Here is a 27,379-nt window from a genome sequence, read left to right as displayed (position 1 = left end):
CCACCCAAATATCAACTCCACGATTTTGTGTAGAACTTTAACTTGAGGTTTTGGCTGTTTTGATGAGGTTAATGCAAAAATTCCAGTTATGGGTTTAGGTATCTCTCTCTTAGTAGTGCTGTGAATTGTGAATACATATTGTCATGTCCTATTACTACAGTTAGTGTGTGGTGAGTTTAGTTAAGTAGTCGGGTGTATATCTCAAAGTTATAAAATGCCTAGCAAAAAGAAGAAATACAATGCCAGATTTCCCGCTGTAAGTATCTTCGAGTGAGATTATGAACATTAAGTTGACATTTAATTTCGCTATAATTATTTTATTATGGGATAAACGCTGACAATTAGTTAAACTATTTATCTATTTTAAAACATTTAACTTTTGCTCTAAAATAAACCTAGCCTATTTTTAAGTTAGTCTAATATGTGCCTACTAGTCTAGCATATCAACAGAACAGGTTATCTTTTAACTCTTTAGTTATTAATAAGATAGGCATATAATTGTATAATGGTTTTAGTCTAGTTAGTGTGTAATAGACACAATTATTATACTATTTTGTATTAGAACTCAGCTATTGCAAGTAGGAAAAACAAATCTTCCTTAAATAGGCTTATGCCAAAGATAAATATATTTAGGGTAATATTTACTTAAACCACATTAGGGCTACCTAAAATCACTTTCAACAATTTTATGGCAATAGGGTATAGCCTACTTTCATTTCACAAAGAATTATTAAGCACTGACAAATCATGTAGCCCTATTGCATAGAAATCAGGCACAGTGGCCTACATAAACATAGAGTTTTGGGACATACACTACCACGATCTAAAAGCATCTTTAATATATTCCTGACAATGTAAACTGTCTTTATTACATTGGATTTAGTTATTAACATTACATATTAGAAAATTTATGGCCATATGCCAAATAGTCCATTGATTTAGAGAATTTGGGTTTGTTGAAGGATAGAGTACTATAAGCAGACCCGTTTTTTTATATTGATATTGACAAAAGATATAACTAGGCCTAAACTATTGGATGTAATGAACTGATACTGATTCTTGAACATTAAATAACTTGTATCAACTTTTAAACACTTTCATTGCCTTTTGTCAATTAACGTATTTGTCTTTTATAGACAATAACACAGTCAAAAGCTCGTGGAGGACTATAAAAGGAAGTTTAAAAAGTGGCATTAGTCGACCTGCTTGCAAGTAATATATATGATTATTTGTACAGAAGAGAAGTACATTTTTGTTAAAGAGGAGGGTAGGGTCCAATAAGCGGACCCGGTTTTTTTATATCGAAATTGGCAAACGATATTACTTAATCATAACCATCGATATAATCAATCGATACTGATGAATTATTTTTAACAACTTAAATAATCTACATGAACAGCTGTAAACACTTTCAAATAATACAATTAAGGTAATATTTTAAATTTCACGTAACATTGTGTATTAAAATGGCCGTCAATCTTAGGAAGCTTCACGAAATTGCTTTAAAAGACGATAAAATATGTTTTTTATGGCTTCAGGATGTTGGGTTAGTACCTAAGAATCCATTATGTGATATTTGTGGAAAGGTAACAAATGTAACTGTCAGAGGAGCTAACATGGTCGTCTTCAGATGCAAAAAAAAGAAGGTAATGGTGGACACAACTTTAGTAAAAACGTTTTCGTTCTGTTTCATTTAGTTAAAGTTATGAGTTTCCCTGATTTTGGTTATGTTCATTTATTATTTATTATCATTAAATTCACATTTTAATTTAAACATATTATGATTGTTATTACTTTTATATCGATTGATAGTCTATGATTCGATATGCGAATATTAGGTATCGATGATTATATTCTTCGATATAAGAAACCGGGTCCGCTTATTGGACCGTACCCAAAGAGGATGCTTACATCAACTTCTAGAAATTCTTTAATCATTGATACCCAGAGAAAACATAAATAGCTACGCATATTTAGTATTTTGTATTATAAATGTTTGGGGTGTTGCTATCATTTTGTTATTAATTATAAGTTTTCCTATTTCCAGTTTTAATTGTGTTGGATCGTTATAGCTCCATTATTATTTATGAGATTTTCACTATATGTTATACATTAACTATTTTAATTTCAAATATGATTGGTATTATGAATTTAAATATGTTGATGTAATTTGTAGACTTGTATTCAATATATAAATATTAAATCGGTTATACTAGAATCAATATAAAACCGGGTCCGCTTATCGTACTCTACCCTTGAGGAATAACAAACTAAGGTGGGGGAGACATAAGAGAAGGGGATAACAGGGTTAAACTCAACACTTGATTTGAATTAATCCTTTCAAAAATACCCACGTTATGATACTGGGTTGGAGGAATAACAAAATAATGAAGGGGAGACGCAAGAGAAAGGGATAACAGAGTTAAAATCAACATGATTTGAATTAACCCTTCCTAGCATAGCTACAATATTTGACTGGGTTGGAGGAATAACAAACTAAGGAGGGGGAGGCATAATAATAGGGCATAACAGGGTTAAAGTCAACACTTGATTTGAGTTAACCCTTCTAATCATAGCTACGTTATGTGATTGGGTTGGAGGAATAACAAACAAAGGCTACAGTATAATAAGTGGCCACAAACAGAATCGGATGATTATTATTGATTTTAAATATCGATACTATCGAATATGACATTTTATCTATAGATATTCATAAATAATCATTGCCAGCTTTCTTTATTTAGACTAGTGACGTCATTACCAGCTGTTGCTAGTACATCAATACCAGCTATTGTTATTTCGTTTATGTAGGAGAAGGCTAGTGACAATGACAAGAACAATGGCAATGAATATGCAAATATTGGCTCAAAATGTTTTTATAAACACTGAGCAATGTTTTAAATGGCTGGAAGAAAAGGAGCTAGCTCCTTAAATCCGAAGTGTCTTGTTTGTAGTAGGAGGTGGAAACTAGAATTAAAGGTGGAAATCAAATAGTGTTTCGCTTCAAGAAAAGTCAGAACAAATACGACGTTGCAAAAAAATGCATTTGAGAAGACTTTGAAACCTGTTGAAATATAATAATATAATTATATATATAAAGATGTATGTGTGTGTGTGTGTTTTAATATACATAAAAAAATTTAAAAAGTATTCTTTTCTTATCTTCTAATTTTTATTCTAGGGAAGAATCAAGAAAATAATGCAGACCGATGAGGAGGTTGGAAAAGTTGCTCAGGCTGTTCCAGTTATTATTTATATCCTTTACAATTTGGTAGATTATATTTTTCTTACTATGTGTGCTACATAAATATAGGTTAAGCTTAGCTTTGTTATGTTCATAATTAAGTTGCAGCAACAATAAAGTTAATTATATGACAAACAAATATAACAAATCTTATTGGGCATATTAATAGTCCCTATAAAAAGTAAATGTAAATTTTTTCACAAGGCTCATATATGTCTACTCCTCATCGTCCATTCACACCTGACAAGTAGAACTATCAAAGAAAAAAGGAGACGAGGTGTCCTAGTTCCCAGCACGTCAGTTAAGCTTATTGTGCACAGAACTTTCTAAGAATATCGTGTACATTAGCATGTTTGTTTGTGTGTGCAAGAGACCTAAACATGTTTTTAAAGTTAAATAAAAACAAGCTCAACTTGAAGATCACTAGTTTAGTCATGGTTCATATTCTATTTTCTTTTTGTCAGATAATTCCAAATTGTTCCAAGAATTAGTGCTGCTAGTATGTTCAATAACTGAGTCACAACCACCAAAGTAGGAACAAAAAAGTAATTCTTCTTATGAAGGCTTTTTTACCTCTTTTCTACTGGTACACTGTGCAGAGGTCTGTAAAAAACTAATGTCACAAATGTTCTCAATCAGCTTTAGAAACTTTCAAACCATATAAATTTTGCTACAAATCTTCAATGAACAACTGAGTTTATGTTGAATGAATTGAAGATCTAGCCTGAAACTGTTATATCATACATTCTTGAAGCTCTTAGATGTCGCTAGGTGCTGCTGCATCTGTTTATAGTGATCACTAGTCATAGTCCAACCACTGTGCGCTTTACTTAAAAACAATGTATTTGATTTTATACATTCATGTTCTATATATTACAATATATTTATAATAAAACTGATGAAATTAAACATTAGTTTTACTTCTTTCCACTTTTAATACAGTGAAGGTGCAGAGAAAACAAATTTAGCGCAAGCAAATGTTTTAACAATAAAACAAAATATATACATTTTGACCCAGAAATCTTACAAAAAAAATTAATTATTCTGGTAATTCTGAGCAATTACTTGGTCAATCCCAAACTTTTTCATATTTTACTATGATAATCTAGAGATGTATGTGAAATTAAAAAAAACATAATTTATGCCCCGGAAAGTTAACGTAAATGAAAAAGAATACTGAAATGAGTAGAATTTTGATCCAAATGAACAATATTGTTTTTCTTAAATTTCGAGCTACAAATTAATTAGTTGTTATCGAGTTGAGACGGGGCCATCAGCGCGGGCTTCGGCTGCCCTGCACTGATGTCAACGAAAGAAAAACATCTCTCGAGATAGTACCTATCAGTAAAATGTCAAATTCTAGAGGTTAAACTTTGGTGCGTTGCAAAACGCCGTGTTCGTATAAAAAACGTTTTAACTTTTCCTGATCTTCACTTGAAACCGTGAAACTAAGTAACGTGTTCTCACACCCATCACATAAAAAAGGATTATCGGAGGAACCACTAGCCATAACGGTACTGTCACAACTGGCCTTCCGCACGTCTCCCGCAAGCCACTGTTATTGCGTGGACTTTGAACCTTCTTATCGCTCGGCAACCTGTAGGACGACCTTGCGGGACTTGAATTATGTTTCTTGCTTTCTGAGAACATCCTTCTGACCATAGTAAAATATGAATAAGTTTGGGGTTGACCCAGTAATTGCTCAGAATTACCATTATTCTTTTTCTAACTTTTCATAAAGGTTACAAATATTTTAAAAAATAAGGTGTTTTCAAAAATTAACTTTGGCTTTTTTCAATAAATGAGCGCTAAAGAGAAATTAGTCAATTTTAGCATGGCGCTCTAAAGATTAAATTACATTTTATTTAATAACTATGAGCAAAAAAAAAAACAAAACAAAGGTGTAACTTTTTATATGGAAAATGTGGATCCACATCAGCAGATGCGTAGCCCAAAATTCATTTTTAATTATTTTAAAGTTGGCTTACTTCCTTATTTAGTATTTTCATAATTAAAGTTTTATTAATTGACTTTTGTTGAAACATTGCAAAACCACCATGTTAAGTGTCTTGGTAACAATGTAGACTATATTATAATAAAACATTAGTCTTCCAGTGTTATAAACATGAAACCAAAACAACAAAAACTACAATACTGGACGTGTACAAATAGGACACGGGAACTCAATACTCAACATCTGCTCAGTCTTTACACCTGTAGGGAAAACTATCAGACCAAGGGAAAAACTTTATAATTACCTTGAAAATGTTTAATTTTAACAACCCCCCTCGATTTTGGGCTTAGTTTTCTTCTCTCACTGTTTCCTACACTGGGGGGGGGGGGGGAGAGTTATATCGGTGGCATAGTTGTACAGAGATTTGTCCTTTTATAGGTTTAGCGGCCTTACAGTGTACGTATAAAGAAAATTTGTTTATGTACGTGTATCTATTCCCAACATGTATATCTAGGTTTCTTGGTAATTAAGTTTTTAAAAAAGTTGTAACATTTCAAATTGTAAAACCACTATTGTTTTCTATTGTAAATAGTTCTGAGGGCTTTATTTATGAATATATTGAAATTGATAAAACTAAGAAACCTGGAATTGAATGTGAGGGATGCACCAATGTAATGTAAATGATGTCCAATTATTTTTTTTTAGTTTTTATCATTAATCTCTCATTGACTGTTTCAACTGTAGTGGTGATAATAGATTACCTCTTTAATAAGGCAAATAAAAACTTCTACTTGAACAAGTAAATAACATAAAAGTAAATGCTTAATTTATGAACAAACACTCCAATAAATGACAAATTTGTATTTTTGTTGAATAAAAATTTGTCATTTATTGGAGTGTTTGTTCATAAATTAAGCATTTAGTTTCCAATAAGAAGAAGCTGGTAAAATGTATAAAAGTAAATGTTTCATATTTATGTGCCTGTATGATCTTAATTTTAGTTCCTTTTTTGAATATACAATAGAAGATTGGTTTTATCTACTTTATGTTAACTATAATGATTGTAAACTACAAAGTTATATAACTCTTTAATATAGGTATACATTTTTTTCTATCTTCTGAATTTCACTGGCCCAATAGCAAAGTTACAAGGTAGGTCAGTTTGATTACAATAGTAGTATTCCTTGACAACTGTTTACCTCGTACCCTGGAGCTGTTTGTAGGCTCACTGCTGACCAAGGCCATGCAGATCACCAGTGCCAAGAATGCCAAGACACTCAGCCCTTCACATATGTGAGTATTGTTTTTATAATTTTGAATAAAGATTTATCACGAATTAGCATTAATACAATGGCTGTTGAGAAAGTAACAGACACAGGTGAAGTGAAAAAGTATGAAAATGGAAAACCAGATTTTATTATATACTTGGAATGGGAAATTCCGCAGTTTTTTTGTACATAATCACCATTCAAATTGGTGAATATAAATTTTGTACTTCCCTCTAATGTGCTAATACAATACATAAAAAAAATTTGTTTAAAGCTTTATTTTAACCCTTTGAGGAGTGCGTGTAAACTATACATTATGAGTAAGGACGTCATATGACGTATATTTTTATAGTGGCCCAAAGGAGTACAGACGTCATATGACGTTTAGCCTCTGTATTTTTGTATTATCGTAAATGTGATGCTATTACTGATTGCCTTTATGTAGATTTGTCTGTAAAGTGGTTCCATCTATCGGCAACATACTTAACTTCCATGTTTGTGCTCACAATCTCTTGTAATCTGATTTTACCACCAGTAGACACCTGGTAGAAGCCACTGACTCAAGGTCGCAACGCAAGCGCATCGCTTTGCTGTCAGAATATGCCGCCACATTATACTAGCCATTCTTTATATACTGCATACTGTGGCCATATTTAGAGTTAAATATTTGTTGAGCAACCATCTAGTTTGTTACTGTTGTCTAAATGGCAGACAATATTGATTGACTCTGCCGTAGTGAGGAAATAAGATATTTGATTTTGAAAAAGTACTGAAATATTGACTTCTAGAACACGTAGTCCTTTTTTATTAACCCTTTTAACCCCGACGTCCGTACTATACGGACGTCGTAAAAATGGCGTCAACTCCCGACGTCCGTATTGTGCGGACGTGCACTTTTTATTATTTTACTGGCCACCTATTTCACCAAATGCTTTGAAATTTCACAGACTTGTGCACAAAGATATTTTGCATCGAAATATATTAGTTTGTAATGGTTTGACTTCGTATTTTGTTAGTCTGTGACTGAGCAATTGTAGTTTGTCTCGACTGACTGCTTACGCTTGTTGCAGACAGCTGTATATCACGTGGTTGTGAATATTCCATTTTCTTCACAGTTTTAGGTTAAAGCAGTGGAAAGTACAGCAGTTAAAGTTTAGTTTATTATTTGTTTGATTTCAAAATGAGTAAAAGACATCGTTCAAAGTCTCCCGTAAGTGAAAATACACTAATTAGTAACCTAGTTGCAAATGGTGTGGATGTGATTAGTGACCCCAATTGTTTTGGTGACCACAAGTGCTAAAACATTTTGTAGTGATGTAAATATTGTTTAAAAATTTTTTTAAAATTTAGATTATGAACATTTTTAGTTATTTTGTCAGAAATAACTTTGGTTTTATGTTTATTTTAAGTACTGTGAATTTCAAAGGTCTTGTTACATTGCCTTGCCCAGAAATGGCAAAAAGAAAAATGTACACAGCTTTACAAAAATTGATGTTACTCCACTTGTAAATAAGGTAGGCCTAAATTTTTGTTTCCTTTTATTAAGGATTAAATATATCATAAAATAAATGGGTATTTTTGTGTCAAATATTTTTTTATCTATATGGTTTCCATGATCAAACTTGAAATGTTTTCATTTTTATTTATTTTTTATATATGTATATGTATTTAAAAAAAATTTCTTTCAAAATAATAATTTTATTTGTATATTTCTGTAAGCTACATGTATAAAGAAGTATAACAAAAAAAGAATTACCTAAATATCTTAATAAATAACTGAGTTATGAATTTTTTTACAAAACCCTTACATTTTGTCTGAAAATGGCTTGGGATTTCTGGCACATCACTTGATTGAATGGCCGGGGTTAAAAGGGTTAAGCTTTCAAATTTAAATAATTTAAGAGATTTTAAAGATTTTAATTTTTTACTCCTTTTGGTAATTTTTTGGATTTCATCCATTACTCATTTTAGCCTATCAAAAGAAAACGTCATATGGCGTCCATATTCTTAAAGGTTTAATGTAGGTTTCTAAAGTTGTAGGACAAAAAATATAAAACCTGAAATGATTTTTGTATATTTTATAATGTTACTGACGAATTGATCAAAGTCTTTATCATCAGGGTTAGCCGTTATTATAATTAATTTAATATAAAAATAAAAAGAATTCACTGCAAACACAGATGCAATCACTATTTCAAAGAAATAAACTCCTATTAGTCCCAACATAACAAAATAAAGCTTACATACCGGTCTTAAGAGTTGCACTGGCCCTCTTGCTATACGGGAAACCCCATCAAATGCGCGTGTCAAGTTGAAAGTGGTGGAACAATGAATGGAGTACAGCTGTTGTCTAACTTTCAGTCAACACTTTGGTGAATTCTATCATTGGTATTACAATCTAAAATTCACGACAAAAAAAAATCTTAAATTCATACGTGCAAATTTAACCGCTTGAGATTTTCCGTAATAAGCACAGGAAGAGTTAAGGCAGTTATACCATGACATTTTTTTCAATATCTTCTCTGTAGAAATCTGCTGGCTGTGATTTCAACATATTTACACTATCATTCAATTCAGTGTAAGGCACCATTCTATCAGTTTTATGTTTATCACAGTTTAAATGCGTCACATAAGTCCCGTCCAGTTACGATACGATCAATAACTTTGTTACCATTTTTGTTGTTGTAATGTTTGTAGAAGATCAATAAGGAAGCCAGTCTCTGGGTTTTGCGTTCTTCTTTTAGAATTTTTGGAACGCACCTTATTACAGCACACATTTTAACAGGCTTGAGAGAGCAGATTAGGAGGACCATAGCTGTATGCATACTCAGTGTACCAAGACAATGGTTGTAGCTCAGCCCAACACCAGAATAGCCAAACATTTTTTTACTTTCTGGATAGCCAATATATTTTTTGGTATAAACTGTTTACAATGCAATATATGCAAACCTTATTTTGAGGACAAATATTAAGGAATCGCTGTTAGTAGTGCATTGAGTTTTGCATTTCATTAAATAAACTTTTTTCCTGGTCTATACTTTACTTCTGCCAAAGCTTAGGATCTCTTATATATAATATGAACGTATAACAAGTCAAAGATAATTAATATCTTTTATTAGAGATTCATTATGAAGTTTGTCCAGCTGATAAAAAGAATAAACTAAAAAAGCATTTAAGCACCTCTTAAATCTCCTTGAAAAAAGGGTATTACCATGAAAAAGAATGTTAATGGTAACTTTAGTATAAGTAAAGTAGTAATAGGTGTGATACCAAAACCTTATATCCTCATACAGACCTGTTCTACTAGTCCTTTCACAACTATTTGAAAAACTTAATTTAAAGGAATTGCAACTATATGTTAAGTTAAACACTTAATATCAGAATATCAATCTTGATCAAAAAATGCAAAAGAGAAAGGCCATTGAATACTTAATACTAAATTAAAAATAAAAACAAAAAAATCTCTATTGCATTTCTAGATGTGAATCAGTTGTTTTATACCAAGTGTCACATGACAGATTGCTGTATAGATTCAAGATTATATCTCCCTATTTCTATTTCATATTTTATGATTTGATTTAACTAGTAGCTGTTTTATAATAGAATTGGGACACACTCACTGTTCAATATATATAATCAAGCACATCTACTGTACTATTCAGTTTGTGAAAGAAGTGTTCTTGGTCCCATCGTGTATACAATATTCACTGCCAATGTACATGTTAAGTAAAACAAGACTTACTATATTTACAGATGACTCAAGACTGTATTAATTAGTTTTATAAGTGGAGGCATTTTGTTTCAGGATTTTAGAGTTATATTTTACAGTATTTTTGTACTTTATTTATGCATTATAATCTATTTATGGCTTTACTTTATCTCATCAAATAGTTTAGATCAATGACATCATTATTTAAAATAACGGTAAAAATATTTTAAAGCTAGTTAATTTGGACAGTTTGTTCATCAACATTGTATTGGACTATTATTAGTTTCACTATAAATTGTCATAATATTCAAATTGGTAATTTAAAGGACAGTAGTAGGCATAAAACAATAAATTCAGTTCTAAATGAATCTTTACTAGAAAACATAAAGTATCTTCATCAGTAATTTCATTGAATATTTCTATCTAAATCAAAGTGTAAATAATACATTTGGCAGAAAAAATTTCAATTAAATGCTAGAATAATAATGAAAATCAGTAATTTCAAGTATCTTCTTTATGGTGGTGGAATTGGTTTTGGTCAAGATATCTTTTCCAAGTCACACCCTTTGAAATAACATTCCTGTACGTAAAATAAATAGAAATAAGTTTTTTTATCGCTACATAAGGACTTGCAGGCATTTCAAATATGAAATGCAAGCAATTGTATAACAAGGGAAATATTTAATTTCAAATATTTAAGTAAATTAAAATGTTTCATAAATATAAAACATGTCATACCCAGTGTTAATCTTTTAAATATGTGGTTGATATATAGAAACCGTCCTGGGTATGACGTTAAACTGCCTCTTCCCACCTAACCATTTCCTAATTCCTACCAAATCCCCCTCCAGGGTCTTATAAGTACCCGTCCTCTGACCGTTCCAGTACATGGAGAGTGCTTAAGCTCGTTGGGAGTGCTTAAGCTGGTGCTAAATGCCCTATCTGGTGTCGGTGAGAGCTGATGTGAGCTTGTCTCTGCCGAGGCGTAAGTCATGTACTGGTTCAGAAGCCAGCCACTTCGGTCATTGGTCAGGAAGTGTTCAGTAGGCAGGGGTGTCGGAGCCCCTGTTGCCACGTGCGAGTCGAAGTTGTGCGCGTATTCCCAACTTGGTAATCGATGGAAACCGGGCCTCTGGGAACTGAGGTAGGGTTGTCCCCCAAGCTACGGTCTGTGGGACACCCGAGGGCATGCCCGCTCCCGGTGAATCGGCCCGCACTACTAAACACGATGCGCTGGTGACCTTATCTATGGATATACAAACCACCCCACCCTTGGGGCAAGAATTCGGAGGAAGAGATCTGAATGATCCAGAAAAGAAGCGACAGTTGTCAGATTCTGAAAATGAATCATATATCAAACAAAGGAAAGTGGAAGAAAAAGTAAGAGCTGAAAATATGAACATTCCAACTCCACTATGTCTAATCGTGAGTCATAAGGACGAGGGCAAAACTCTAACAAAGATTAGTCCTTTCCTTATTAATAAAGCATTTGTTTTCTCAGGCGGTCAGCCTAAATCTATAAGCAAATTAAGGAATGGAACTATCTTGGTGGAGGCTGCGAACTACATCCAAGCCAAGAAATTACTTCAGATGACGAGTTTTTTCGATCAGGTGGAAGTCGTCGTTCATCCGCACTCCTCACTGAACACCTCCAAGGAGATCGTCTTCTGCCGTGACCTGATGGAGTGTAGTGAGAAAGAAATTAAGGACGAGCTGCAATGTGAAATGGTAACCAATGTGGTCAGGATGCTTCAGACGGAGAATGGGAGAAAGGTTCCTACTCATGGTCTAATTCTGACCTTTGCATTTCCCCAACCCCCAAAATCTATTAAGGCTGGATACTTATCCCTGACTGTACGGTCTTACTTCAAAAAATCCGCAGCGGTGTTTCCCGTTGTCAGAGATTCGGCCACTCTACTAAGACGTGCTCGGGCCCTGGGACATGTTCCCGTTGTGGCGATGAAGGCCACCAAGAAGATGGTTGCAAAAACGACGTCAGATGCGTGAACTGCAAGGGTAAACACGCGGCCACCTCGAAGGAATGCAGAGTTTACCTAGAGGAAAAGGAAGTTTTGAAGATTGTCACTCTAAACAAACTCTCCTTTAACGAAGCCCGCAAAGAGTATAGGAGAAGAATCGCACCAACCCCTAAAAAGGGAGTCTCATACTCTGAAGCTGCTTCAGCCCCAGTCCAATCCCCACAGTGCCCGTCATGTACCACCTTGCTCAATTTAACAGAGCAGGTTGCTGCTTTGGTTAAGCAGCTTGCAGCCGGTTCCGGACATCTGTTGGCCTCTACTAGTAACCCTTCCCAAGCAGTCCACACGCCCCATACTAAGTCCAACACACATATTCAAGCTCGCCCAGTTACTCCTACTTTCAAGGATAAGGTGCAACAAAATGCGAAACGCACCTTATCTTTGGAAGAGAGGAAAAAACTCGCCGACAAACTAAAAAAGAATATACAAACAAAATCAGAAAATAGATCCAAACTCCTAGTGAAAAAGACTAATCCATCCTCGTCCAGATCCTCCCAATTATCACTTGATGATGATATGGTTGAGGACTCTTTGGAGATGCAGACAGAGTTCCAAACTGTTCATGGTAATTTCCGTCCTGTATCTAAACAAAGAAAAAAAATTACGATGAACTAGCACAAAATAAAATATATAATATTATAATATAAAATGCTGTTACAATGGAATATTAATGGTTTGAGAAGCCACTTTGAAGACTTAAAATTACTTATAAAGGCAAGAAAACCTAAATTTATTTGCCTACAAGAGACAAAATTGTCTCCTCATACTCATTTCAAACAAAATGGTTATGACATCTTTCGCCTAGATCATCACCAACAAATTGCCTGTGGAAGTGTGGCTATTTTAGCAGATTCTTCTGTTAATGCTAGAGCCTTGAACATCGTCACAAACCTCCAGGCAGTGGCAGTTTCAATTGACGTTCCTTTTAAACTAACCATCTGCTCCATATATATTCCACCTTCCCCTTTTGATTTATCTCTTGATGATCTACGTGATCTCTACAGCCAACTCCCATCTCCTTACCTGATGGTTGGCGATTTCAATGCACACCATCGCTCTTGGGGTTCCAGCCATTCTGATCGGAGGGGTAACATGGTTGCGGGATTGTGGGATGAAGTGGCAGCGGTCGTTCTCAACGACGAGTCGGTAACTTACATGTGCCCTAGGACTGGCATATGGTTGGCAATCGACCTGTCAATCTGCAGTCCGGTCGTGGCAACTCGAGTGCATTGGTCCGTACTTCCCGACCTGTCAGGGAGTGACCATGCGCCCATTGCCGTGGCTTTTTAATCCTTTCCGTCTTTGTCAGGCAGGTGTCCCAGGTGGAAAATCAAGAGGGCTGACTGGAACGAGTACAAAAAGAACATAATTTCTCAAACTATCCCAATCAAACGACATAAATACAGCCACTATATTTTTTACATCCAATATTATAACATCTGCAGAGCGGAGCATTCCAAAATCCTCGGGTTCACCAAACAAATGCCAGGTTTCTTGGTGGTCTGAAGACTGTTCGGTGGCTCTAAAGGAACGTCAAAAATGTTTAAGACAGTTCAACAGATCTCTGACTGAAGAAAATCTAAGTAGGTACAGAAGAGCACGGGCAAAAGCAAGACAGGTTTTTAGACAGAGACGGCGGCAGTGATGGCTGGACTACACAGATCAAATAAAACAATATAATAAACTATTCCTGCATCTGATGTTTGGTGGAAGCTTCGATCTATTAGCTGTAAGACCCCCAACCTTCTCTGATTGCTCTGAAAAATGGCACCTATGTGGTAACTGATCCCTTGACAGTTTCCAATTTACTCGGCTCACATTTTGCGGAAATTTCAAAAACGTCGTCTTATAATAGGGAGTTCCGAAATTTCAAAACAAATACAGAAAGACTTCCTCTAAATTTAAATATTAATAACACCTCTCCTTTAAAGCTCCCCTTTACTATTGATGAACTCGATTCATCACTAAAGGCGACATCAAATTCTGCTCCAGGTCCCGATAGCATACATTATGCCATGTTGCGGAACCTGACGGAGGATGGAAAACAAGATCACCTTAATTTATATAATAGAATCTATTTAGAAAACACATTCCCTAATTCTTGGCGTCGTTCATACATCATCGCTCTCCAAAAACTGGGCCAAGATAGAACTTCTCTGGAAAAACTTTTGCAAAAGAAATTTGCAAAAGTTTTTTTCTAGTAATCTCAACTAATTACACTACTTTAAATTAAAATAGCAAATTGCTGAAAATGATAAATTTGTTTGGATCATATAGAATTTTGTTATTAAACAACAAATGTGTTTGAAATTAAATATAGACATCAGTTGAAATTTGTAATACAAATTTACATCCATTCTATGTAAATACGCTTAAAATGTACACTGTAAATTTTTTATTTTAGTACCAAGTATTGAAATAAATCAGAAAACAATATAAACCTCTTGGTAATAATTTTTGCAAGTGCATTATTTCATATGTATCTGAATAAGTATGTCATGGTAATTGGTACAGTAATTGCTACTAGTTAGTTTTGTCTATTGTTTAAAATATAATTTAGAACAGGTAATTAAAGAAATTCTTATGGTTTATCAGTTTTAAGCTTTGAAAAGATCCATGACTTATTAGACGCATGGCTCCTAGTATTTGTGTGGATTTCCATCACACATCTATGTAATATTCTATATTGTTTCATAAGTAGTGACAAGGGGGAGAGTTTGCATCTCATCAAATCGTTTAGACCAATGACATCATTATTTAAAATAATTGTGAAAATATTTTAAAGCTAGTTAATTTGGACAGTTTGTACATCAACATTGTATTGGACTATTACTAGTTTCACTATAAATTGTCATAATATTCAAATTGGTAATTTAAAGGGCAGTAGTAGGCATGAAACAATAAATTCAGTTCTAAATGAATGCCTAATACTTAAAAATTTTATTTCAGATCAGTGCATATTTCAAATTTAAAGCAATTCACTCTGTAATTCCTGAGATCTAAAAACATTTTCTCTTTCTGAGGGATCAGTTCAAGATCCTTTAGTAAGTTCTAAATAGACCTTTGCACCTCTTACTCCTGGAACCTACTAAAACGAATGACTGAACACTGAGGCACCTTTTCTTTGTTCCTTAATTAACAGGACATTTCAGCCTATGGCAAGACCATAGCTTGTTTTCCTAAGGACACTGACTGTCTTGCTCTTGACCCATATACTCCAAAATCTACCCATAATCTTAGGTGTGAACCATCAGTATGAAACTTCGAACACATTCATGGAGTAGGCTTCGTTTGTATACCTTATGTCTGAACTTTCAATGGAGACACTGTGTTTTATCAAAGGAGCATTTCTTTACCATGCACTCATGTGCTATAATATACATGACAGTTTTTGTTCAGTAACACTTTTATATACACAGCGTATGTAGCTATGGTGGGGAGGTTAATTCAATGTGAATGTTGAGTTTAGCTTCAGTTCACATTCCTTTTATCTTTGTCTCTGAAGTCAAAATGATGTTTGTATTGAGCTTCTTCGCCATAACCTCATTTTGGATCTCCTGAGACGAATATGACTTCAGATTCCAGGAATTAAGTCTGTGACAGTATCAGATTTCAGACGCTGGGCTAAGGTAAGAGGAAGGTGAATTGGAGCTAAACTCAACATTCACAACACAATTTTATGTTCACATTTTGGTATTTAGGATTTGAACATTTTAAAACACATGAGCTAAGTAACTCTAGGGCTAGAACTGCAAACAAAAATCTTCAAACCTTTGTATTCCATGGAACTTATTCATATAATTAATGAATGGGTGTTTCTAGGAAGCAGTGTATATTGTCGGAGCAGCGATTCGACTTTCTGAAAGATCTAGTGAAGACAGTCCAAGATTCGTCTAATGGAGAAGACGAATTGACGGCTGGTCCTGGCCTTGTTCCTTACATCCCAGAGAGGTCAGTGACTAACTTGATCGAGTAAAATATAAATAATATATTTGAGTCTTATGAATGTGAACTTTAAGGAAATAGCACTTTATTTTATACTACGGGAGATTGTGTAATGAACATATAAATTACAGAAATGTAAATAAAGCTTTGTGTTAGCCTCTTAATTTTCCAGCTGGCTTATTCTGATATTATTTCTGTAATTGAGAAAATTTCACAGGCAATATTTTGGTATAGTAATGTTTGTTTGAATTTTGAGTGTAAGCCTATGTGGGAATTTAACTGTCAATCAAATAAGCCCTTCCCATAATACTATAAATTTTTTTATCTCCGTGACCGCTAGACGTATCTTCTCATTTCTTTTTTTCTAATGAAACGTCTTAATAAATTCTTTAAAAAGACCCTTACACCATTTTACACATCTCAGACTGTTTCATCGGAATGTTGAAAAATATTAAAATGGAAACTGAAATATTCATTATTTATCTTGCAACTCTTGTGTAATTATATTTAGTGATATGTTTTGTGATAAGTGATTTTAAATATAAAGCATCAGTCTACAATTCATAATAATACAATGTGCTGCTGTAGCTATAGTGGCTAATTCATAGTAGAGGCCGTGGCACCTTGCCACCAGTGCCACACTACCAACCTATACTTTTCACTCACAAATGTTATGGCTTTCAATGATTGTGACACAACAAGCTAAATATCTTCAAAAAAATCTGCTTTAAATTAGTTTTAAAAACCTACTTTAAAAAGTGCTGCTTTGAATCATCTGGCAGTTGAAGCTTTTTACTTGTTCATATTTTGAACAGCTAACAAACAAGGCGTAATTTTGAAACCAGAAGATATATCAAGTTGAAATTTGATAGAATAGAATTTCCCAGGACAGAATTCCATGCACTACAGATACTTAACACCAACATGCTCTATAAAACATAGATATGGAAGAACATTTGAAATGTCTAGTACGAGCCACTTGATTTGAAGCTGTTTGGTTTTGAAAAACCAACAATGAACCTGTAAAGAAATCATATCGGACAAAAGAAGCCCTGGTTACTTAGTTTTGCAGTGCAATTGCAGATCCCACTACACTACATCCAGCTGCAGCTGTAAAAAAAATTGTATACCATTATGAAAGTGTATAGAAGAGAACTGTAAAAACTTGTTAGAAATATGTTGTTACTTTTTAGCTTATTTAGTTTTTAAATACATATAACTGTTAAAATTGTAATAAATTTGTGAGCAGTTTTTTTTTTTTATTTTTAGGACGTCTCTTCCGGTATTTGTTACTCAAATTTTGTATTATACTTCTCTCTTTTCACCCATATTTAAATAGTTGTAAATTTATTATTAATGTTGCTTACTATAACCTAACAGTGAAATTATTCAAACACAATATTATTTAATACAAAATGTTATAAGTTTCTGTAGGAAAGGATGAGTGGAGTAGGGAATTAAATCAGCTATTTTTCAGTTTTACTCCAAAAGAAAGAGAGATATATCAAAAAAGCACAAGGGTACTTTTTTAAGAACTAATTAAGACCTTTAATTTTAAAAAAGAAATGAAAAGATCCGCCCAGCGATTATGGAGATAAACAGCAATGACTTTAATGGTGACTCAGGGTTAAGTCTCACCACATACTTTGCTGGCAACATGATCCTTATATTGTCTAAGGCCTCATAATTAATTAACCCTCCCAGCGTCCCTTATAAACCATCTTGAATGTCCACCATTATTTCACAGTTTTGAAGAAATTGAGATAAAAATTTGCAAAAAATAGTGAAATAATCATACACTATAGCAAATCATTGTAATCTGTAATAAATTATTAGTAAAGAAATACTAAAATAGTTCACTCACCAAAAATGTGTGTTGAAACTAAGAGCCTACAAATAAAAAAGTTCAAAAAATAAGTTTTTCATTAAACTTTTCACTTAGATAAACATAACTTATTTATTGTTATTAACAAATTAAAAATAGCAATTATTTTCAAAACGTAATTTAGAAAAAGATGTTTATATACTTACATAAAAGTTTATACTAAGAACACTATTTACAATACACCGAACTTGATACACAGTTTTCTTTTAGAAAAATCTTAGAAGAGCTGCTGGGGAAGGTTTGCCTCTTCCATTTCCTCCCTTTTCCAGAAGGCTTCCAAATAAGGGTAACAATGTTGTGGATGCCACAATTGTACTGTGGGCACCAATCTGCTTTTATTGTTGCATACAACGCAAACCTGATCATTCTTGTTGGGTAAGCTTGTGAGAAGTAGCGTATCTCCTCTTGGACCTGGTTGTGGTATTGGTAGAACAGTATCATTTTCTGCCAGTGTCTCAATGATACCTACAATAAAATTCCTTTTATCCATTGGTTGGTCACAGTTGTCTAATTTCTGTCCAATGCCTTGTTTGCAAATAAATTTTAGATCTTTTGTTTATTGTACCAGTAATAAAAGTTGAACGGTTCAAAAGCTTCTCAGCTAGAGGGATTTTTTTGTGTAAAAATTATTTGTCAATAAGTGGTGACCTTTATTCAACAAACCTGCTTTTTGTATGATTTTTAAGAAAAAGTTTTCAGTAAAAGGTGCCAGGTTTCCTTAAAAAAAAAAAATCACTATCGCTATAAAGTTTAAAATGTAAAATGAAACTGGTTTTGCTATCACAAACTTCTAACTTTTTTATTCCTTAGCAGGCATGTTTTTTATTGGACATATGTTGTATAAACACACAACAGTTTTTCATTCCCACTACAGATTCATCAATACAAACATTTTGATAAGCAGTAAAGTAGGCTTTGAATTTTCTATTTAGTTGGTCTAATAAAAATCTAATTTTCACCCAAGGATCATAATTGGGTTATCTGTGACGGAGAGTTGGTGCCATTGCCAGATGTAGGTTACAGTTAATTAGCATGAATTTATTGTAAGACATTACTTTATGGAAAAAAGGTATTGTCTGTGAGGCCATAGTGTCCCAATAGGCATGTAGATTCTTTTGTCTAATCAAACCCATATTCAAAATACAAGTGAAACATTTTTTATGTCTGCCACAGTTATGAAAAAGATTTACAAGATATATCTTGTAAATCTAGAATATGTTGGCATTGTTCCAGAATCTCCCTTTGTTCTGAGCATACTAACTATGTGGTTCCATACAGCACCAGTAAAAAATAAGTAAAAATACTCAGTAGGTTTACTATTTCTTGGTAGCACATTCTTTACTCCTGGCTGTCTAACCTGAAACCTATTTCCAACATTACATTCTGGTTCAGTTGGTTAAGCCCTAACCCATACACTTGTTTGTGGAGGTGGTAATGGTATTGCTGTATTTCCGTTATTGGTATTAGACCTATCTCCATTGTCTGATTTACCTGAGTCAGATAAAGAAATGTTTTCTAGGTCCAGTGTGTATTCCTCGCCACTGCCTGATGAGTAGTCAATACACTGTCTGGCCATTCTTCAGCTTCTAAATCACTGTCAATGTCCCCATCTTCTTCGTGAAATAATTCCCTCAAATCACTTGATCTACCATAAAAATCTTCCACCATTGTACTGAATAAACATAAAAAAACAACAACACAGTAACGCACCGTAAACAAAAGCAACCTGCTCGTGAATGACCAGCTGGCAGACAACAAAAGGGTAGAAAGTTTTTGGTCAGTGTTGCCAAAATACCTATTGAAAATTATCGTATTGGGTACCAAAATACTCGATATATTGATCAGTCCTATCAGGCACGTCCAGCTCATTCAGGAGTTGTTCTTTTGCGCACATGTTTAAATTCACTGGAATTCCAGCATGGGATGCTTGGAGGGTTAAGAATTAAAAGAGAAACTGCATCCAAATAGTTTTGCATACTAATAGTGTGGCACTATGGACTGCTTTAATAGGAAAAGCATACAACTTCTTCACTGTTTGGAAGTTTAGGAAGTTTCCAGTTGTTTATTTGAGATTTAGGTCTCATTTTGCTGTATATACCTCCGGTTCCATTTGTTCAGTAATACCAATCTTGCCTTCACAAGAATTAGTCATGCCCCTGGTGTCTGAAGGAGTAAGTCAACCAACCTCTCCAACTCATCTCCTTCACAAACCTGTTGCCAAGTCCTAGTTTTAATAGTCCCATTGGGATACTATAGAAATGTTGGATAGAGTGTACTGAGCCAGTAAATAATTGCACCCAAACTATTCGCTGAGAGAAATGTAAGTAAGTGATGTCACGCTAAGAGAACTTCTTTAACCCCTTTAACCCCGGCCATTAAATCAAGTGATGTGCCAGAAATCCCAAGCCATTTTCAGACAAAATGTAAGGGTTTTGTAAAAAATTCATAACTCAGTTATTTTTTAAGATATTTAGGTAATTCTTTTTTTGTTTCACTTCATTATACATGTAGCTTACAGAAATATACAAATAAAATTATTATTTTGAAAGTAATTTTTTTTTACATACATATACATTTATAAAAAATAAATAAAAATGAAAAAATTTCAAGTTTGATCATGGAAACCATATAGATAAAAAAATATTTGACACAAAAATACCCATTTTCTTTATGATATATTTTATCCTTAATAAAAGGAAACAAAAATTATAGGCCTACGTTATTTACAAGTGGAGGAACATCAATTTTTGTGTTACTCATTGCAACAGTAGGCCTACCAGATGATGTTCCTGGTTGAGCAACGTCCTCATCTGATGAATTTTCAAAGGGTTCAAAAGTTGGGTCTTCAACTATATCATCTAAATAAGTTACAGATAATTCACTATCACTTTCCTCTGCTAATTCCCCTTCTGATTCAGAAGAAATGTTTTCAAGATATCCATCACTCAAATCGTCACTAATCACATCCACACCATTTGCAACTAGGTTACTAATTAGTGTATTTTCACTTACGGGAGACTTTGAACGATGTATTTTACTCATTTTGAAATCAAACAAATAATAAACTAAACTTTAACTGACGTACTTTACACTGCTTTAACCTAAAACTGTGAAGAAAACGGAATATGCACAACCACGTGATGTACAGCTGTCTGCAACAAGCGTGAGCAGTCAGTCGAGACGAACTGCAATTGCTCAGTCACAGACTGACAAAATACGAAGTCAAACCATTACAAACTAATATATTTCGATGCAAAATATCTTTGTGCACAAGTCTGTGAAATTTCAAAGCATTTGGTGAAATAGGTGGCCAGTAAAGTAATAAAAAGTGCACGTCCGCACTATACGGACGTCGGGAGTTGACGCCATTTTTACGACGTCCGTATAGTACGGACGTCGGGGTTAAAAGGGTTAACTGATAGTAAATTAAGTCAGAATCATTGCTTAACTTTTAGATATGGTGTTGGATATACATATGTGTAAGTGATTCTATTCTATGTGGAAACCTTGTTCCGATAGCACTTGACATTTGGTGGTGATACTAGAAATGTGCTAACTGGATGTTTTGATGGAAGCAAATAACTTAATTGTAATTTATTACAAATAATTCTGAGATTGTTTTCATAAATTTCAACTTTATATTTCATTTGATATTTGATCAATTGAGTTATTTACTTTAAGACGAACTTAATGCTTGTACCTATAAGAAATATATTTTTCAGGAGAAGAAGTACTGGTGGCAGCAGCACTATAAAGCAAGAAACGATAGTAAAGGATGAATTAGTCATTGATGACAACGAAACGATAGAACCTCACAGTGCTGTAGCCAACTGTTCCACGCTTCACCTTGCACCGAACTTTTACTCGGAAACAACCCCCGAACAGAGGATTGGTATCCACCAGCCTCCTGTAACTCCTGGGTATCAACCCCCTACGGGCCACGGATACCTCCCTCCTACAGTCCCTGTCTATAAACCACCTTCTCATTCGTATCCTGAGCCATCCAGTGTGGCACACTCACCAGTTCTTGTCATGGACGAAGACTACGATACGTAGGGACATTAAGATTGTGATCCAAACATTGTCAGAGAAGACAGATTTCAAATCATTCAATGACGAGTAAGATGGATTTCTTTGAAGAAATTTTGTATAGTGCATCCTTTGTTATTTTTATTTACAGTACCTAAATTTTAAGTTTCAAAATGTAGACAACCTTGGTTTTGTGTATGTGATGAGTTTTATAACAGATTTCACTTACTTGTACAATTTATTTTATTAGTTAATTATTATAACTGTAAATGATTATTTATTTGAAATAGAATTTTGAATTACTGATTTCTACAGTTTAAATGTGTTCTACTAAAAAAATAGATCAGTAAATCTTGTATTCTGAAATATTAAGATAAATTTACAGGAGTTCAAATTTGATTTTTGAAACCTTTTTTCCTACAGGAACAAAGCCCCAGATGACAGATAATCTTGTTGATTTCAGCACCACATTTACTGTATTGTCAAACCATTACCTCAAGCTCAGAGTTGAGTGTTAAGTAACAGTATCTGACTATTTAAAATTGGGAATATTAAAGTGAAAACCCATGGTAATGTAATTTGTCAAGAGCATAGCATTTACTGTATTGTAAGATCATCTGGAGTCCAGATGGTTTCATTTTCTAAAATTAAAATAAATTGCATAAAAGTTAAATAAAAATCTTCATCTCAAATTTTATTAAACTTTTTACACTGGAAATTATGTAAAAATCATCCTTATAAACAAGTTATTGTTCTATTCCACTGCTCAATTAATCGAGGACCACTAAATTGTCCTGTCCAGGTTTTTAATAAGACGATGGCTGTTGCCTTTCTATTCTTGGAATATATCTTGCTCATTCAAAAAAATTGTTGTAAATATTTACCTTTTAATGAAATAAGACTTAACAGTGTTTTCTTTGCCATTTCATTGAACTTAATTTTAGAATTTTTTAAATCATTGTATACAATTTTCCATTCTGAATAAATTTTTGGAATGATATGTGATCTTTAGTTATTTTATATTGTGATTTGTACTTATGCTGTTGTGAGGAAAAATGATTCAAAATCAAGAATCTGCTAAAGGTTTTTAGTAGTCCATGTAATTATTGCTATGTAGACAGCATTGTCACTGATCATTCAGAGCTGTCCCACCTATAAACCTGCATTAATGAGTGACAAACTTAATGCCCTTGTGAGGTGAATGTGTGATCAATTTCTTATTGATATTATATTTTAGTATAACTGTTGGGAATGATCATTGTTAATTGTGTACTAGAGCGTGTATGTAAGTTTTAAAATCCAGTTTGTATTGTATTTTAAATTTAAGATTGTAAAGGCAAATGTTTCATGTAAAGAAATCTAGCAGTTTCTTATTTTAAGTTGTGATAGTATGTTAAGATTATGTTATTGATTTCACTTTGTTTTGGTGGAATTAAAAAAGTTCTTGAGTTTCTGAGTCCCAGGCAACAATCTAGTGTTTATAATAGGAGAACCACTTGTAAAAGATTGTCACTTGAGCTCTAGAGTGAAAATTGTTTTAGATGTCCATTTGATTGTGTTGTGTGAATGTATAAACTATAATTTTGGATTTCAGACCTCTTGTAATGTTAAGTCATCTTTTTATTTTTATGGGTTGTTTTTATTTTTAAATTAGTAATTAACATTGTTGTTTCTGTTTTCTAAGGACAAAAAGCGGACACACCTCTCATTACACTAAGTCCTAAAAGGATCTTTGCTTTGTTTCCGAAGTGACAAGATACTCAGGATGGCCAAGGGTGCGCTTCCTGTCGAGATCCATGAAGAAGGATTGAGGCATTACATTTCAGTCATGTAAGAAGGGGAGGCTGTACCAGTAAAAGCAGGGAAAGATAGCAATGCCCTTATGTCTAAGCTAGGAACTGTCTTTAACACTTAGGGAGCCCCGCAAACTCAAACAGTAATCCTTCACAGTAGACTAGACTTATCAACTACCCTTGGACCCCAATATCACAACTTTTGCAATTAGTAACATGCCAATGCTGGGGATTGTTATGGTTGCCCAGATTTAAAAGACACATCGGTTTTGCTGTACCCAGTGTAGGTTTAACTGGAAGGTATAAACCAACCAGAAGTGAACCCTCCTGGGATAACTAACACGTTAGCTAACATAAGAATATTTTTACTATTTTCTTAATTGCCTTGTTGGTTGGTTGTGTGACCGGTATCGTATATCCCATTTAGGATTTATACCCATAACTGACCAACAACTGTAAAATTTTAGATTACATACTGTCTGAAATGCTATGACCAGAGAACGTTGTGATGTAATACTGACAATCTGTCATGTTGTTACCAGTACACAAATTACTTTTTCTCACTAAACCAGTTATCTGAAATAATTGAACTTGTCAATATTGTGTCGGGCTGAAACAACCAGCAGCATTTAGGTCAGTTGGTGTCAAAGTCTTGCATAGAAGTCCATTACTAACGCTAGCCTCAGTAGACAAAGTGGTTGTGTAGTAGGATGGTAGAAGACTGGTGTTGTTATTTGGTGAGGTGTGTCACCTAATGCCAGTTTTTAAGACAAAATATTCATGGCAGAATGTAAGACAAATGATGGTCAGATTTGGTCGGCAGTTTTGTTTGCAGTATAAAATTATAAAGCAATAGAAGTTGTGCTAGATTAGCTTACCAATCAAACAATAGTTTTTTGCTTGCACATTCATCGAGAATGTGTTATGTAGTCAAAGTATACAAACTAATGCTGTAAGATCTTAAAAATTCAATATGTAATCACTATCAGGTCTAAAATTGTAATAAAAAGTGTTAAAAGATCTCTATTTACATGTATATGTGCAGTATATCAATGTTAACTTTATAAATAATATTAACAAAGTTGTGTTTAAAAGTGAAAAAGAATCGAATAAGTCAAATGTTAAAATAATAACTGGAATGATTGGTTGAGTCTACTTACAAGTTCATCTATGTTAGCTCAATTATATAGCTTTTTCTTAAAGGTTTTCATAGCCTTTTAAGATTTTGTGGAAGCAAGTTTCAAAATTTTGCAATACTGACTTGCGGTTTAATGACTATACATTATAACCAATTTCAATGCAGTTAGAAAAACAAATTGCTTGTGTTTAACCCTCTCCTGTGGAACTAATAGTCACATTCCTTTCGGTGGCAGAGTGTTTTAAGTACCTCTGACTTTACCTTATGTTTATTTTATTATCATATGTATAATATAAAATAATTATATTAGATACCATTTTATTCATGAATGTTCATGGAATATTTTCCTTATAATTATTTAAGTATTTCAAGTGTAGTCACCACTAAAAAAAATTATATATAAAATTCAAAGTTTTTGATTCAAACAAAATTATAATTGGTGATATGAAGAACTAAATAAAGGAAAATCTTTTACCGGTTGCGTGGTTAAGTGTAGTGCTGCCCTTGACCATGTTTTTATGCCTAAGGAATCTTTTTGGAATACATGAAATGTTTTATCAATCTATTCATTAACAGAGATTTAGTCATTTTTGATCACAATTGCCTCCAACTTGTGCTGTTATCATGCCAAATATTTAAACTATTTTTAACTTTCTGTAACTACCATTTTACTGACATCTTTTTATTATGTTTCAGAGTTTTTTGTTAGTTTATTCGTTCTTTACTACTAAGATGGCACAGGTTCAATTCAGCGTTTGCATGATATTGAATAAGCTTAAACATTTTTCAATACTATCATATTATAGAAACTTTAAATAATCGTTGCAACAATTTATAATATGTAACAGTTTTGTTAAAATAATTGTTAAACTAATAATAATGTGAAAATATTCTTCGTAGCAAGTAATTTAATCAATTCAGCCCGGTAGCGCCAGAAGTGCATCACGGTAATCCAACCTGGAGAGGGTTAACATAGAGTAAACATTACGTAAGTACTTCTACAAATCTGACAATTTATACAGATGGGAGGGTCAGATAGGAAAGACAATTTAGAGTTAATTTTCTGTCAGCCAGATCTAACTTTCATGAAAGCTACGGGTAAAGTGTCAAAAGAAGATAAAAAAAAATAATCTCAGTAACATTAATTTTCAGGAAACATTGGACAATTTTATTCATATTTTGTGATAAGCTATCAATGGTGATTGAAATGATTATTGGGATTTTTAGAATGTATGTGAAAATAGTTTTTAGTTTTTCAAGTTTTATTAAACTTTAAATGTTTCAATATATTTGAGACTATTTACTAAGGAGTACAACTTTTTTTACAAAAAAGTACAATATAATTGTGTTTTATAAATAATATTTATTTATAAGATTGTGTGTGTGTGTGTGTGTGCACGATTTTAGGTGTTACTGAACAAATACAATTAGCAATAAATGTACCTTAATGAAAATATTTAAATAGGAGTTGTATATAGCAAAAGACAGTTGGAGATAATTTATGTAGAAATAAATACACCTTAACTTAATATTTTGCCATGCAATTCTTCTACCTTGCACCACTATGTTTAGTAACACTCATTTCTTCGGATAATTTCAATGGTCATAGATTCATCACTCTGCATTTTGCAAACTACTGAAAGATGTCTAAGAAAGTAAAACATTCTGCCATTATTATGGTTGTAAAAAAGTACTCAGATGTAATGGATTGATGTAAAAAAGAACCTTACATTGTATAAAGAAAAGTAATCATCACTGTATGTCATGTTTGTAAAAGTTTTTTATGTTGACTTTCATTAAACAATAGATAAAATATTTAATTTCTATGTACTAAATAAAATAATAGATATGATTAAAATTAATTTAATATAATTTAAAGATATCGTTTCCGGCTAACTTGGAAGAAAGGTAGATTTCACATGTGGCTGTCACCTCAGTGTCAAATTGAAGATGCATTATTAGTGTGCTCAGATGGAATGATAACTCTCAAGGTTGGTTGGTCATGTCAGCACACTCGTAACACCTTCAAATAATTATAAATCCATAGTCTTGAAGACAAAAATCGTTCGTAAGGATATAAATTTGTTTTAAAAAAATGTGGACCGGATTTAGTAAAAATCTATTCAAAATTATGTCGGTAACATTTTTTTATAACAATGTAATGGTGTACTGTTAACACTTTGAAAAGCTGCTGTCATCATATAACCTTATGAGTTAACAAAAAATGAAGAATAAATATTGCTTTAAATTTCTTGATGGTTTTATAAAAAGTGTCAATTTTAGTTTGTGTTGTGAAGTACCTGAAATAAAAATTGTGCACAAATTCAGGTGGATGTATGTTATTGACTTGCTATTTGTGAGTTTTATTACAAAAG

The 27,379-nt window shown here is 33.2% G+C and overlaps 1 protein-coding gene across 1 annotated transcript; it reads left to right on the top strand.

The window, feature by feature from the left end:
- Window positions 1-26,533, top strand: LOC124364527 (dr1-associated corepressor). Its single transcript, XM_046820084.1, has 5 exons — window positions 1-256; window positions 3,182-3,254; window positions 6,398-6,491; window positions 16,037-16,165; window positions 21,767-26,533. The coding sequence occupies exons 1-5, from the start codon at window positions 215-217 to the stop codon at window positions 22,098-22,100; spliced, it is 672 nt and encodes a 223-aa protein (XP_046676040.1). The 5' UTR covers window positions 1-214; the 3' UTR covers window positions 22,101-26,533.
- Window positions 26,534-27,379: the final 846 nt, after the last annotated feature.

This window comes from Homalodisca vitripennis, chromosome 6 (assembly GCF_021130785.1).
Source record: "Homalodisca vitripennis isolate AUS2020 chromosome 6, UT_GWSS_2.1, whole genome shotgun sequence".
In the NCBI taxonomy this organism is placed as follows: Eukaryota; Metazoa; Arthropoda; class Insecta; order Hemiptera; family Cicadellidae; genus Homalodisca; species Homalodisca vitripennis.
This window is presented reverse-complemented; position numbering and strand designations above follow the sequence as displayed.